Source organism: Papilio xuthus, unplaced genomic scaffold, assembly GCF_000836235.2.
Source record: "Papilio xuthus unplaced genomic scaffold, Pxut_1.1 DF825946.1, whole genome shotgun sequence".
NCBI lineage: Eukaryota > Metazoa > Arthropoda > Insecta > Lepidoptera > Papilionidae > Papilio > Papilio xuthus.
In genome coordinates this window covers 2,905,038-2,917,675 of record NW_013532703.1, presented here as the reverse complement: position 1 = coordinate 2,917,675, position 12,638 = coordinate 2,905,038, and the positions used below count along the sequence as shown (strand labels likewise).

Below are 12,638 nucleotides of genomic sequence, written 5' to 3'. Positions count from 1 at the left end.
TAAATAAAATTAAAAACATTTGTAACATCTAGAAAACATCTATCTGCATACATAGTTGTAATATAATACAATAACTCATGTCTGTAACCCAGATGGGTGAGCAAATACCACGGGGACTTTTGGTGCGGTCCTGACACCACTCTCATTTCTTCTAATACTTTATTCATCTACGCATACAGGAACATTGAATTTATGTATGAATTTACTTAAAATTCTAATTTATCTAGTTTTTTTTTATTGTATTCTTCGAAACTGCGAAAATTTTTGATGGAAATCCCTCACTACCGAAATTATTTCAGTGGATTTTTTTATGTGACAGTTAAGTTAATTAACAGGCTTGTTTTTTCTTATATTTGTAGGACAAACCAAACAAAAATGCCAATTACTACAATTTATTAACTGTGTAATGGACAACTAAACATTTTGTCAAGAATATGTCTTTTTTCGATTTCAGGAAAAAAAAGTCAGCAATTAGAGGACATGGAGAAACGTGAAGTGTATGATATTTAGTGTTAGTATTCGAACTAAATTAATAAACATAATGTAATTTTCATGTTCTTTTATTTATATAAAGCTAGTTATGTGTATGACTTTTTTTATTTCCAAATTTTTGGATGCGTTTGTTGAAATGAAAGTTACTAAATTGGATAAAATTCCGAACGAACGCAGCGGTAGTTTTAGTAAAATAGTAGCCATATATTTGTGAAAATTTGCACTATTCTAATTTCAACGTTGTTCTGCGATTCTGTAGTCTGCAGTTCAGATTTCGCGAGGAAAAACGACCTAGCAATTTATCAAAATGATTACTCCTATGGCTCGTTTGTCTAATAGGTTGGGCAGAAACGTAATGACAAATTTTGTCAGAAACCATTCCCACGGTGGAGTGCCTGGAGAGGTAAGTTCCAAATTCAAATCGATTAACATTACATAATCTTCATTTTCACTTTTTTTTGGTTATAAAAGGTAAATTATCACTTATATATCGATGGTTATTTGTTTTATCATGGTATTTAACGTAATGTTAAGTGCCTGTGACAAGATCTCGCAATAAATAAGTTTTTGTTTTTATTGGTTGAGCTTGTCTTATCTATTTCTTTTAGACAATTGCAAATTATAATTGTATTTAGAAAATGCATTTTGTACTGTTATGTATCATCTGATATTACAAATGTCTGTCTGTAAATGTAATCTGAAAACTATTTAATTTTTAAGTTTTTTTTTTTCAGAACTTACCCTTTGACATTTCTAACCGCTACAAGCTGACGGCCCTTTTCATCGTATTTGTGAGCTCCGGTCTCTCAGCACCATTCCTGATTACCCGTCACCAGCTTCTCAAAAAGTAAGGTTTTTATCTACTATTCTAATCTAAATATGTCTATTGTAAGTTTATCCTCGGTGGATTTCAAAACCTTTAATGTAATTGGGATCTGACTTTGGGAGCATATTTTATCATTCAATATAATTTGTATTTAAATTAAGAATTTTATTCAACAATATAGATGTTTCAACTGTTTTAATTACTTTGGATGAATGATTGTTTTCTCTTTATAAATGGCATAATTTATTACATGTTCCTGATTTGAATATTACAAAGACAATTTTGTTTAATACTAATGTTTTAAAAGTATGTAGTTTTATATTCATATTAATTATTTTTTTCAGGTAAATTTCAACTTCAAATATGAAAAATGCATTAGATTAAGATAGAAAAAATTATTTAATCTCAATAAAACTTTAAGGAGAAAACATGTGTATTTTATTTGTTCATTTGGAATAGTCTTAGGATTTTAAAAGTACCAATTACAAGAGGCAAGAGCGGTGTATTTATTACTACCACCAAATGAAAATCTTTAATCATACTAGTCAGGGGTAAAGGCATAACACCATGGTTATGACGATGCAGAAATTTTGCCCCATCTAACTTTGCTTTGTGCCTAGGTGACTTAGTAAACCTTGCACATTATCATAAATGGATCAAATGACAATCTTTTTTAATTGAACGAAATTATTAGTCTATCAATTAAAACGAAAAAGCCCTATCCCTGAGGGTACAGCCATCAATCACATGGTCAAGGGTTCAAACCCAACTATTGCATATAAACCATATCTGAATTATTACAATCCTTGAACTGAATAGGATTGGTTACAAAAAATATTGGTTAACTAACCAAAAACTTGCTGATATAATATTGTTTATATGTTTAAAGACATTTTTCGTTTTAAAATAAATAATAGCACTTTTATTTCTGATAGTACCAATTACAATGAGTTGACATTATACAGCTGTTCCATTTTTCACAAGATGAATACTCGGACATCTATTACCCCTAGGAGTTGTATTTCAGGATGAATAGATGGAATTGCTCTTTGACTGACATTGTCAATTTGACAGCTTTCGGGTTGTTTGACATTATGACATTTTTTCAGTATCGCAAATCGCAAAGTTTTATAGTAAGTTAAGATACTTTAGTTTTACGTACATAATTTATTAAATTGTAAAAGTTATGAGAGAACAATAGTTGCAGTATTGTATAACCACAACTCTTTTGACGACGTATGAATTGTTTGGCTCAATGAAGATTGCGTTACCTAAATAATTAGATGCTGATTACAAAATATCATTATAAGTTTAAGTTTTACCGGTAAAACCAAAATATGTCTGAAACTTCCTGCTATATTCTTGATAATGGAGGTTATACGGCAAAAGTTGGGTTTTCCACAGCGAATGAACCTAAAATTGTACCCAATTGTATTATGAAAGCTAAATCTGAACGTCGACGTCCTTTCATTGCATCACAAATAGATGAATGTCGGGATGCATCTGGACTCTTTTACATATTACCTTTTCAAAAAGGATTCCTAATCAATTGGGACACGCAAAAAACTGTGTGGGATTTTATATTTAGCAAAGAATGTTGTCTGGTAAATTTTAGTGAAGCTCCTTTAATAATAACAGAACCATTATTTAACTTTTCCTCTATACAAGAGGCTATGACAGAAATATTCTTTGAAGAATACGAATGTCAGTCCCTATTAAGGATAAATGCAACTGATTTGGCAGAATATCACTACAGGAAACTTAATTCCAATGAGAGCACTGTTGTTGTTGATTCTGGTTATAGCTTTACTTACATAGTACCATATATTAAAGGAAAGAAATACAAAGATGGAATTAGAAGAATTGATGTTGGTGGTAAAGTATTGACTAATCATTTGAAGGAAATCATATCGTACAGGCAGTTGAATGTCATGGATGAAACTTACGTTATTAATCAAGTGAAAGAAGACTCTTGTTTTGTTTCCCAAGATTTTATGGCTGATATGGAAATTGCCAAAACGAGAGGTATGTATTACATCTGTATTCTTATTTTATTTAACACAAAATTCCGTCAAGTTAAAATACCTTAATACATTTATGTAGTCTTTATTGTTAACAGTTCTGTTTTTATCATATATAGTGACCAATTTTTTTATCCAGGTTCTGAAAACACTATAGTAAAGGACTATGTGCTGCCAGATTATACTACAATCCGCAGAGGGTATTTACGTGATGTTGTCAAACCTGACGAGGATTTGGAACAACAAACTCTACGGCTCAACAATGAAAGATTTTCCATACCAGAGTTATTATTCCGTCCGTCAGATGTTGGTATCCCACAAATGGGTATACCGGAAGCTATAATGGAGGCTATAGGTGCATGTCCGGAAGAGAATAAGGAGAGTTTACTGGAGAATATAGTTTTGTATGGAGGATGTACACTTTTTCCTGGTTTTAGAGATAGAGTATATAATGAAGTAAGAGCATTTGCTCTTGATCATTACGATGTTAATGTAACTCTTGCTGATAATCCTCTGACATATCCATGGGAAGGTGGAAAACTTCTATTCAAAGATCCTGAATTTTATTCCTTCTGCATGACAAAGGAAGAATATGAAGAAGAGGGTAAAGCTTTAGCATTTGAACGATTTGATATATAACGGCGTAAGCGAGCTAGAAAATCTTCGGAGTAGATGCCTAGCTCGGTAAACTCAAATGATGGTTTGCTGGAATATGAAAGACTTGTGAGGAAATATGGAGACTGCTGTTGGTTTGTGATAATGTATGGTTTTGAATGAACTTTGAGATATTGCTAATATGCACCGTGAATCTTTTTAAGAATAAATTAAGAATGATGTAATAAAAAACTTAAATTCATTTAGTATTTTATTAGTGCATTAAGGCATATTCTTCATACTCAGTACTGTAAAACTAGTTTTAAACAAATGCAAGAACTAAACATAAAATAAGACAAACACCTTTCACATGTGAACTTCACTGAGATATGGTAGACACAAAATTATTCTTCTACATATTTAGATGAATCTTAACATTTTCAATGTAAGCTTTAAAAATATTAAATTAAAATGTTAATACAGAATAGTATTTTAAAGCATTAAATAATTTGATAGAATTAAGACAATGCAAATATAAAACTGGAACTTTTACATACTTTATGGACAAACATATTAACAGAAGGATCATATTATAAGTTTGACAAAAACCTTAGACACCACATATTCTTTATTAATAGTTTGTGACCATTCCATAACCAAAATCATGTATTTTTTAAAGTTTTTGTACCGCAAACTTATGGTTAATACCATATTTAGCAATAATCATCCCAGCTTTATATAGCATTCACATACAACTCTCCATACAGTCCAGCTCAGAGTAAATATTTAAGTTTACTGCATGCTGTCAGCAGGTGAGCGTACATCATCAATCTTCAATATCATCTTAACGAGTTGCGTAGCGAGTGCGATCTGTTGCTTCTTAGAGTGTAATGACTCTATTACATTCATTGCCTTCATGTCATTTGAACCTGTTGTGGAAGAAAATTGTTAAATTTACTTGTATGTAACTAGCTGTTGCCCGCTTATTGGCGATGAACTAATAATAATCTAATAATAAACATGACCTATGTCACTCAAAATACTGTAGCTCCCCAACAGTAAAAGTTTTTTAAATTGCTTAAGTAGCTTTGAGTGCTTATTCAAGTCAAACAATCAAATCTTTCCTCTTTGTTAGTATAAGCTGAAGCATAGCTTCATGTAACAAGAAGGGAGGAAGCAAATCAACTGTGGATTAACACCTCCAGTGCTACTGACTATCATCAAAAAAATCTTATTAACCTAGAATGTGTTAAATGTATAAAATGTGAGTTAAAAATATCCAAGATATATTTTACCTGTGCCCATGCAATCAACACCGAGATTGCTGTTGTTCTCCGACACTTGGCGTGCCTTCACCTCCGATAGTGTGTCGATCGGTGAAAGACCACTGTAGTTACAAAATAAAGTTATCGAAACATACATTACTACAAACACAACTCACGCCTATAACCCAGAGGGGTAGACAGAGACCAAGGACCTATCAGCGTGGCTAAACGAATCTTCGCAATCCCTTTACAAATATTTGTGAGATAATGTAGGATAAACAGCTGTGATGATATTACAATGTTTGTAAAGATCATTATGGCTGCAATGTGTGCAATTTGACGTTACTAAGTTTACTTATGCATAGGATTTAATTGATATACACAATCATGTATCCTCACCTGTTCTCCGCTAATGCTAGAGGTATAGACTCGAGGGCATCAGCAAAGCCCCTGTATGAATACTGCTCAAGCGAGGACAACTTCTCTGCGGCACGCGCCACTGCCAGCGAGCACGAGATCTCTGCAGCGCCTCCGCCGTACACAACACGGGAGTCCTAAACGAAAGTACTTAATAATTGCCACACCTAGAGTCAGTATATAAATGATTGCTTAATTTAGGTTTAGCTTAACTCTGTTAAGCCATTAAATAGTTGAATGCAGTAGGCTTGTATAAGTTATAAAATGCCTAATAATGTATCTACTTAATCAATGGGAAAAGTCACTTTAAACAAAAATTCGCGTCTTTTACAAATTAGCAATTTTTGTATGATCCGAAAAAAAAAATCAGTGTAGAATGTCATTAATAATTTGTAATTACCTGAACAAGACTGCGAACGATGCACAACGCGTCGTGCACTGAGCGCTTAGCCTCGTCCACAATCATGCGGTTGCCACCACGCACTACCGCTGTCACCGCGCGAGAGTTTGAACACTGTTCAATCACCAACATTTCATCCTTGGATGTACCAAATGCTGTGAAAGAAATTGAAATTGACTTTGAACAAAGATCAAGACACAAGTATATATAATATAAAATAAAATTGAAAGAACTGTAATGTAAAATTCTAAATTACTGTTCAATAATTCACTGAAATAAGACAACTAATTGAAGAATGTTGATTCAAAGTTTCGACTTGTAATTGTTTAAAATAATCTGATTCTCTATTTCTTATATGAAAACATAGAAAACATCTGAGAACTTGTTTGTTGCAAACTAAAAGCTGCTTCATCCATTATCTAAAAAAAGCAACAAAATACCACACAACCAAAATGGGTAAGCAAAGTTTAAGGACTTCTATTTGACACACCCTCTCATTTCTTCCACTTTATTATATATTTGCATAGAATAAAAAATTATCTTACTGAGTTCCCTCACAAGTCCACAGGAGCCCAGTTTGTCTGGTGTGAGCTCCTCAAAGCGTGGCACAATGCGGCCACCGGTGGCGATCGCGATAAGTTCCATTTCAGGTCCATGCACCCAGCGCACAGCGGGCAGACCTTGTGAGAGAAGCAAATGGTTTGCCTCATCATCGAAACCAAACTGACAGATGGCTAGTGTTGCTCCGGTGTCCTGCAATATGTTACATGTATAAATACAAATAGTCAAAACAATCAAGATTTATTAAGTGTGAGTTTCCAGTGGCCAAGTGTTCAAAGTGCTTTTTTTATTTGATAAATAATATCTTGATTAATATTAAAAATGAAGACTACATACTTTCACTCTGCGCACCATCTCTAAAAACTTCTCCTGTTCATATTGACGCAGCTCTCTGTATTCCTCGACCGAGCCAACATGCAACTTGTGTGTTGTCTTGGGCTTAGGTGGCTCAAATGGACATGTCAAAATTGCCAATTTCACATCCTGCAAATAATTTATTTTGAACATAAATCAAGTTTAAATATAGCAATGCCTTTTAATGAAAGGAGATTGCCATTACATCATGGTAACTTCTAGAATTCAATGATCTTATTAGGTTCACCATATAATCTGTAGCATAAGGAAGAGATCAAAGTATACCACAAACAAAATATTTTTAACTGCATATAATTTGTCCTAACAAAGTATAAGTAGTTACATTATCTTAATGGTTAATGAATTCCAATCATGTGGTCAAGAGTTTGAGTTTCAACTATTGTCATAAACCATTTCCTAGCAAAAGCCTAGAGCTGAGTTGGAATGGTACAAAAACATTAGTAAATAAATAAAAATCTGCTAATATAATTAAAATATCTATTAATTTATAATCTTTACCTTCAACATTTTTGGCATCTGAGGGTGGCTCATAGTTTTGTCAATTACAACACCCCTCACAAGCATTGAATCCTCCATACGCCCTCCTACTTTACCCTCCACTTTGATCAGTTCGAAATTAACATCCCTCTTCTCCAGATCAGCTACTGTCAGCACAGCCTGAATAAAATCACAGGTTAAACTTAGCATGAATGTATATTTTGATTAACATTTTTATTGTTTTCTAGTTACTAGATATAACTTAAACAATTACCATTTATTCATGTATAAAAAATAAAATAAAATATTAAAACTTACATCAACAGCAATTTCAGCCATCAAACGATGACACTTTACAACAACCTTGCTGCCAAGGGTTGTCATGGCAACTTTGATAAGATGCTCTCTAGTGTCCTTATTCACTGGGAATGCCTCACTGATTGAGTCTAAGTGAGCCAATGCTGTCGCTGAGGCCATCTCAAACCCATCAGCAATACGAATTGGATGAATGCCTTTGTCAATCAAGATTGCCGCTTGTTCCAAAAGAGCACCTAAAGAATGAAATACAATTTTTTTTTTTAAATAAATGCTAAAATATTCACCAGCTTACAAGTTATTTATAAATTATTGTTTTACAAATTTATGGAAATTCCTTGCTTTTACTGTTTATTTTTTGTTAAAGTTTAAAAATCAATCTTGCTACTGGCCTTAATTTTTTTTGTTATAATTGAAACAAAGCACCACTATTAAAAATATTGTATGATAGTACTGATTTACTTAAGCTATAAGACATAGTACTCATATCTGTTTTATGATACTTTCAATACTCATTTACACTATGGGTTTACCATATTAATGATTCTATATTAAGTACATACATACCAGCTAAAACCACAACTCCAGTGGTACCATCACCAATCTCATCATCCTGACTCTGAGACAACTGTACCATGAGTTTACCAATCTGATGCTCAACATCCATCAGCTTCAAAATTGTAGCTCCATCATTGGTGACTGTAACTTCTCCATCAGATGACACCATCATCTTATCAAGTCCACGAGGACCAAGAGATGTGCGTAAAATGCTGGCTATTTGTTGAGCAGCTTGGATGTGAGACTAAAATAAAAAAAAATACGTTGAGCATTTTTTTCTGATTCTATGTTTCAAATATTATTATATTTGGACTTGATCAATATAAAATTAATACTCCTGTGTAAATATTATCATTATTACTTGTAAATAAATGATATCGTATGTTGTAACAGAATAAATTAAACACTAAGATACAAATAATTATATTTCTAAGATTAAAATACGACGAGAGGTTATATTAGTCATGATTTAATTAATTCGTTCATTGATTTAAACTGTTTTACTGTTGTTTATGAATGTATTTACGTGCATATAAATTGATTTTCTATGAAAAACTTGCTTTAATTCATAAAACTTGATCAGAAATTGCAAAGATACGTCATGTGACTTCAAACATCTGATTTTTTAAACGTAAATAATTTGTAAAACATTCAATGTTGTATTAAATTAAGGGTCAATAAATGTTTTGGATGTAACAAATTTTAATATTATTGCTATTTTATTTCATAAAAGTTATTATTTTCAGAAATTAAAGATTTATTAATAACTTATGAAATTTTGTAAATAGGTACGGTTTTTATATTTTTATGCTAGATTGAGACGTATCGACAATAAGTTTGTCTATTTAACAATATTTGTAAGCCGTTGGATTAATTTTCACAATTATAAATATTAAAATAATTACCTTTATAGCATCTGTACCGGTAAGACGTTTTTGATTTTCTTGGTCCTTCAAAATTATAAATGGACGACCAAATTCATCAAAAGCAATAGTTCCAGGAAACATAGCCATTTTAAGTGTTTAAACAATATCACAAATTCAAGATGAAAGTAGATTTAGGTTTACAAAAACCAAATTCACTCTTTAGTTTTGAAACAAATCAAGTTGACATTTGATTTGACTTTGACGTTTAACTAATGCGCCACAGAGTATTCATAAAAAGTAAAGACAAGTAAGTGTAGATTAAAAGATGGTAGTTCTGAACTGAAAACAAAATCATAATTTAAAAATTCACGCCTCAAGCTAGATTTTAATTTTAAAACCTTTCCCCCTGCTTAACCCTTATTCTATTTGATTTCCAATACTTTCTACCAAAATTATCAGTAGTGTTTACTTGCTGTCATTTAGAACTAGTAGCATATTATTCAACTAATTACCACATTTGTCATCTAGTATTATCTAAGATATAGTTATTTAAATTAGAAGCAAAAGGTGTCAGGACGAAATGGAGATCCGTAGTCTGCAATTATCCCTCTGTGTTATGTTGTTGTAAAATAAGTTTCCTAAAACTCCCTTTCTGTTTCAAAACATTTCAGATTGTACTGGCAAGTACTGAATTATTAAGGAAAAATAAATGATGTTTTAGTTCTTATATCGTTTTATTGTAGTCTGAAGTAAATAACTATTTACATTCTCATAATCCATCCATAATGTATTACCATAATTGAAGGCATTGTTAAGGTTTCACTTTGGGTTCTCTTTTATTATACCATTGTTCTGGCAATCTTCATTTCAAGCCAATGTAGTTAACAAAGAGACTTATAACTAGGAACATATAAAGTAATTCTTGTGACTATCTGCTTCTTACATTGTAAGTTCCTGAAAAGAGAAACATATATTTAGAAAACAATGAACAAAACAAGTTGAAGATAAACACTTTTATCTAATTGCAAACATCCTTCAATTGAAATTACAAAAACCACAAAAGTGATAAGATGTGTAACATAACATAAATTTTTGGCAATATCAGAGTAAAATAAAGAATTACAAACCATTATAGCATTGACAATATCGGATTGGTTATTACGCAATGCACGGACCGCCCGTGCCCTTGAGACGTTAGCTTGCGTCATTACTATCTCCACATCCTTTTCATCAACACCAGATTCATCCACTCCTTCCTCATCTTCCTCTTCTGCTATTGGTGCTACTGTCTGAAAATTTAGATTAAAGTTATTTAGATTACTTGACAACTGTTACATAATTATATGAACATGGGAATGTTTACATAAACTAAGGTGACACACCAATCTAAAGTAGGCCATGACGTCCAACAATACGTCTCCACTTTCCTCCAACATTAACATAGATATCAGGTATTTTTAACATGGTCAATATTCATTCAGAGTTTATTCGGATACAACTGTCTTGATGTAAAAAAATCTTTCTCCAATAGACAAGTTCTTTTAGTATGACTCATAGACAAATTTTGTAGGTGATTAACTTACTGTGCCAGTAGCAGTGGCATCATTGCCTGAAGCAGCAGTCTCAGGGGCCTTGAAGCGCTCCGCAGCAGCCATTGTTGCCTGCTGTGACAAATCCTCAATCTTGGCCTCTCCAAACACAATGTATGTGTCCGAGTGGGGGTTCTTGTATACATCTGGTGAGTTGATCACAAACAGGATATTCTTTGACTTCCTGATTGTCACCCTGTTGACTCCTTGCACCTAAAGCATAAAAAAATTAAATACAGAATACTTCTTCTGACAATTTTAATTACACTTTGTGTTGATTTATCATATGGAGCAACTCTATAGTCAGGTGGAAAATATTCAGTTGTTACACAAATTTATGACTCAGTGAGTTTGGCATTTATTTTATACAGAGTTTAAGACACAGACAGTATATTGTAATAAGTGAATTTAATATCATACTTACTGGTTTTAAACCAAGTTTGCTCATAATTTTACGAGCTTTCTTTTCTCCTCGTGATTGCTTAGCCTTAGACACAATATCAATGCCAGCAATGGGGTTGGTAATACCTCCAGCACCTGGTGCACCTGATTACATCCAAATAATTGCAATAAATTAAATTATAATTATCGTGCATGCTATCCGTTAATATAAATTATTTGAACACTGCTATGCAGTTTATAATTTTTGACATTTAAAGAAACAAAAAAGTATTACATTTTTATTTATTTTCTTTATACTGGTGGCAAACAAGGCAGTGTTTACTTGTTATTAAAAATGCAAAGTCATTCATTGCTTGGCAAGAATTTGATTGCAATTGCATTGCCTACCTTTAAGGGACATAGGAGAGGATGTACAGAAAAAGGTATTTCCCCTTCCTAGACACTCTTTTCCCCTCTAAATATTAAATTGGTATAAATTTAATTTACAAATAATAATTGTAATAATTGCTTTACCTGCATCTTCTAACTCTGGAATAGTATCATCAGAGTCACTGTCTGAGGAAGCAGTTTCTTCCTTGCGCTTTTCAGTCATTGAAGCTGTGGCTTTGTCCAATTCGGTAAGTTCTGGCATTTTGAGATTTACTTCTCTGGTAATCTTGCAAATAACAAAATTATCCTAAAAATGCAGTAATATTATTATAACAGGCAAGGCATATGTGTTACTATAGTCAATTAAAGTTGGATCAAATGTAGTAAACTCTCTTAATTCATAAAGAGTAATTTAGTGTCGGTATTTTTAACCTAACCTATTATTTTATTTTTAGTAAGATAAGGTTACATTTATAAATATTAATTACATTGTTACTTTAAGATATTTTCTACTGTAATATAACTGTATTCGATAACATAAAGATATTTCAGCGCTAAATATTGTTAAATTATGAACATCACAATTGTGACGAGCTCAATGCCAGTTATTATGGAGATAACATATGTTTATACAAAATAATAAGCTTAAGCACGTAGCTTAGCTCCAATAAATGTATTTATATTCGGTAAGACAAATATATTTCTAGAAAACTTTTTTAATAAAAAGCCCACAAATATGGTCGGCACAATCATATTTATAATCTAAGTACTAAAATTAAGTAAAAAGTCATTGTGAATCTCACTCGTGGGTACATAAAAGAATAACTTTCACATTTTAAAACCAAGATTCTACACAAATTTAAAGATTCATTACCTTGTTTATTATAAACTTTTTTGAAAAATAATCGACAATAGCAACCAAATTGACAGAAAGAGAACTAGCACCACAGATATGGAATTGTCAACATTGTTTAACAGATAGCCATATAAATTCGAAATTCAATTTGTACATTTCTGTGGTTATGTGACAATTTTCTTCGTACTACTGTACCTTTTAAAACCCATATGTTTATAAAAAATACCTTCAGTATTTTATTTTCTTCTCCCAAGC

At 32.1% G+C, this 12,638-nt stretch overlaps 3 protein-coding genes and 1 long non-coding RNA gene across 4 annotated transcripts; 2 read left to right on the top strand and 2 right to left on the bottom strand.

The window, feature by feature from the left end:
- Nucleotides 1–659: 659 nt before the first annotated feature.
- Nucleotides 660–1,727, top strand: LOC106124073 (uncharacterized). The gene is made up of 3 exons (XR_001228182.1): nt 660–895; nt 1,227–1,339; nt 1,663–1,727. It is a non-coding gene; the product is annotated as an uncharacterized LOC106124073 (long non-coding RNA).
- A 696-nt stretch (nt 1,728–2,423) lies between these two features.
- On the top strand, nt 2,424–4,277 carry Arp6 (Actin-related protein 6). The gene is made up of 2 exons (XM_013321429.1): nt 2,424–3,343; nt 3,479–4,277. The coding sequence occupies exons 1-2, from the start codon at nt 2,656–2,658 to the stop codon at nt 3,976–3,978; spliced, it is 1,188 nt and encodes a 395-aa protein (XP_013176883.1). The 5' UTR covers nt 2,424–2,655; the 3' UTR covers nt 3,979–4,277.
- On the bottom strand, nt 4,192–9,431 carry CCT5 (chaperonin containing TCP1 subunit 5). The gene is made up of 10 exons (XM_013321428.1): nt 9,207–9,431; nt 8,311–8,545; nt 7,747–7,979; nt 7,450–7,608; nt 6,913–7,059; nt 6,561–6,768; nt 6,016–6,170; nt 5,598–5,752; nt 5,229–5,320; nt 4,192–4,862 (listed from the first exon to the last, which is right to left on the bottom strand). Exons 1-10 carry the CDS (start codon nt 9,312–9,314, stop codon nt 4,726–4,728), a joined length of 1,629 nt encoding a protein of 542 aa, XP_013176882.1. The 5' UTR covers nt 9,315–9,431; the 3' UTR covers nt 4,192–4,725.
- A 451-nt stretch (nt 9,432–9,882) lies between these two features.
- Nacalpha (nascent polypeptide associated complex protein alpha subunit) lies at nt 9,883–12,426 on the bottom strand. Its single transcript, NM_001312500.1, is given in 6 exon segments — nt 9,883–10,121; nt 10,295–10,456; nt 10,751–10,969; nt 11,181–11,302; nt 11,672–11,834; nt 12,402–12,426. Coding segments are annotated over 5 exon segments (636 nt in total). The 5' UTR covers nt 11,790–11,834; nt 12,402–12,426; the 3' UTR covers nt 9,883–10,106.
- Nucleotides 12,427–12,638: the final 212 nt, after the last annotated feature.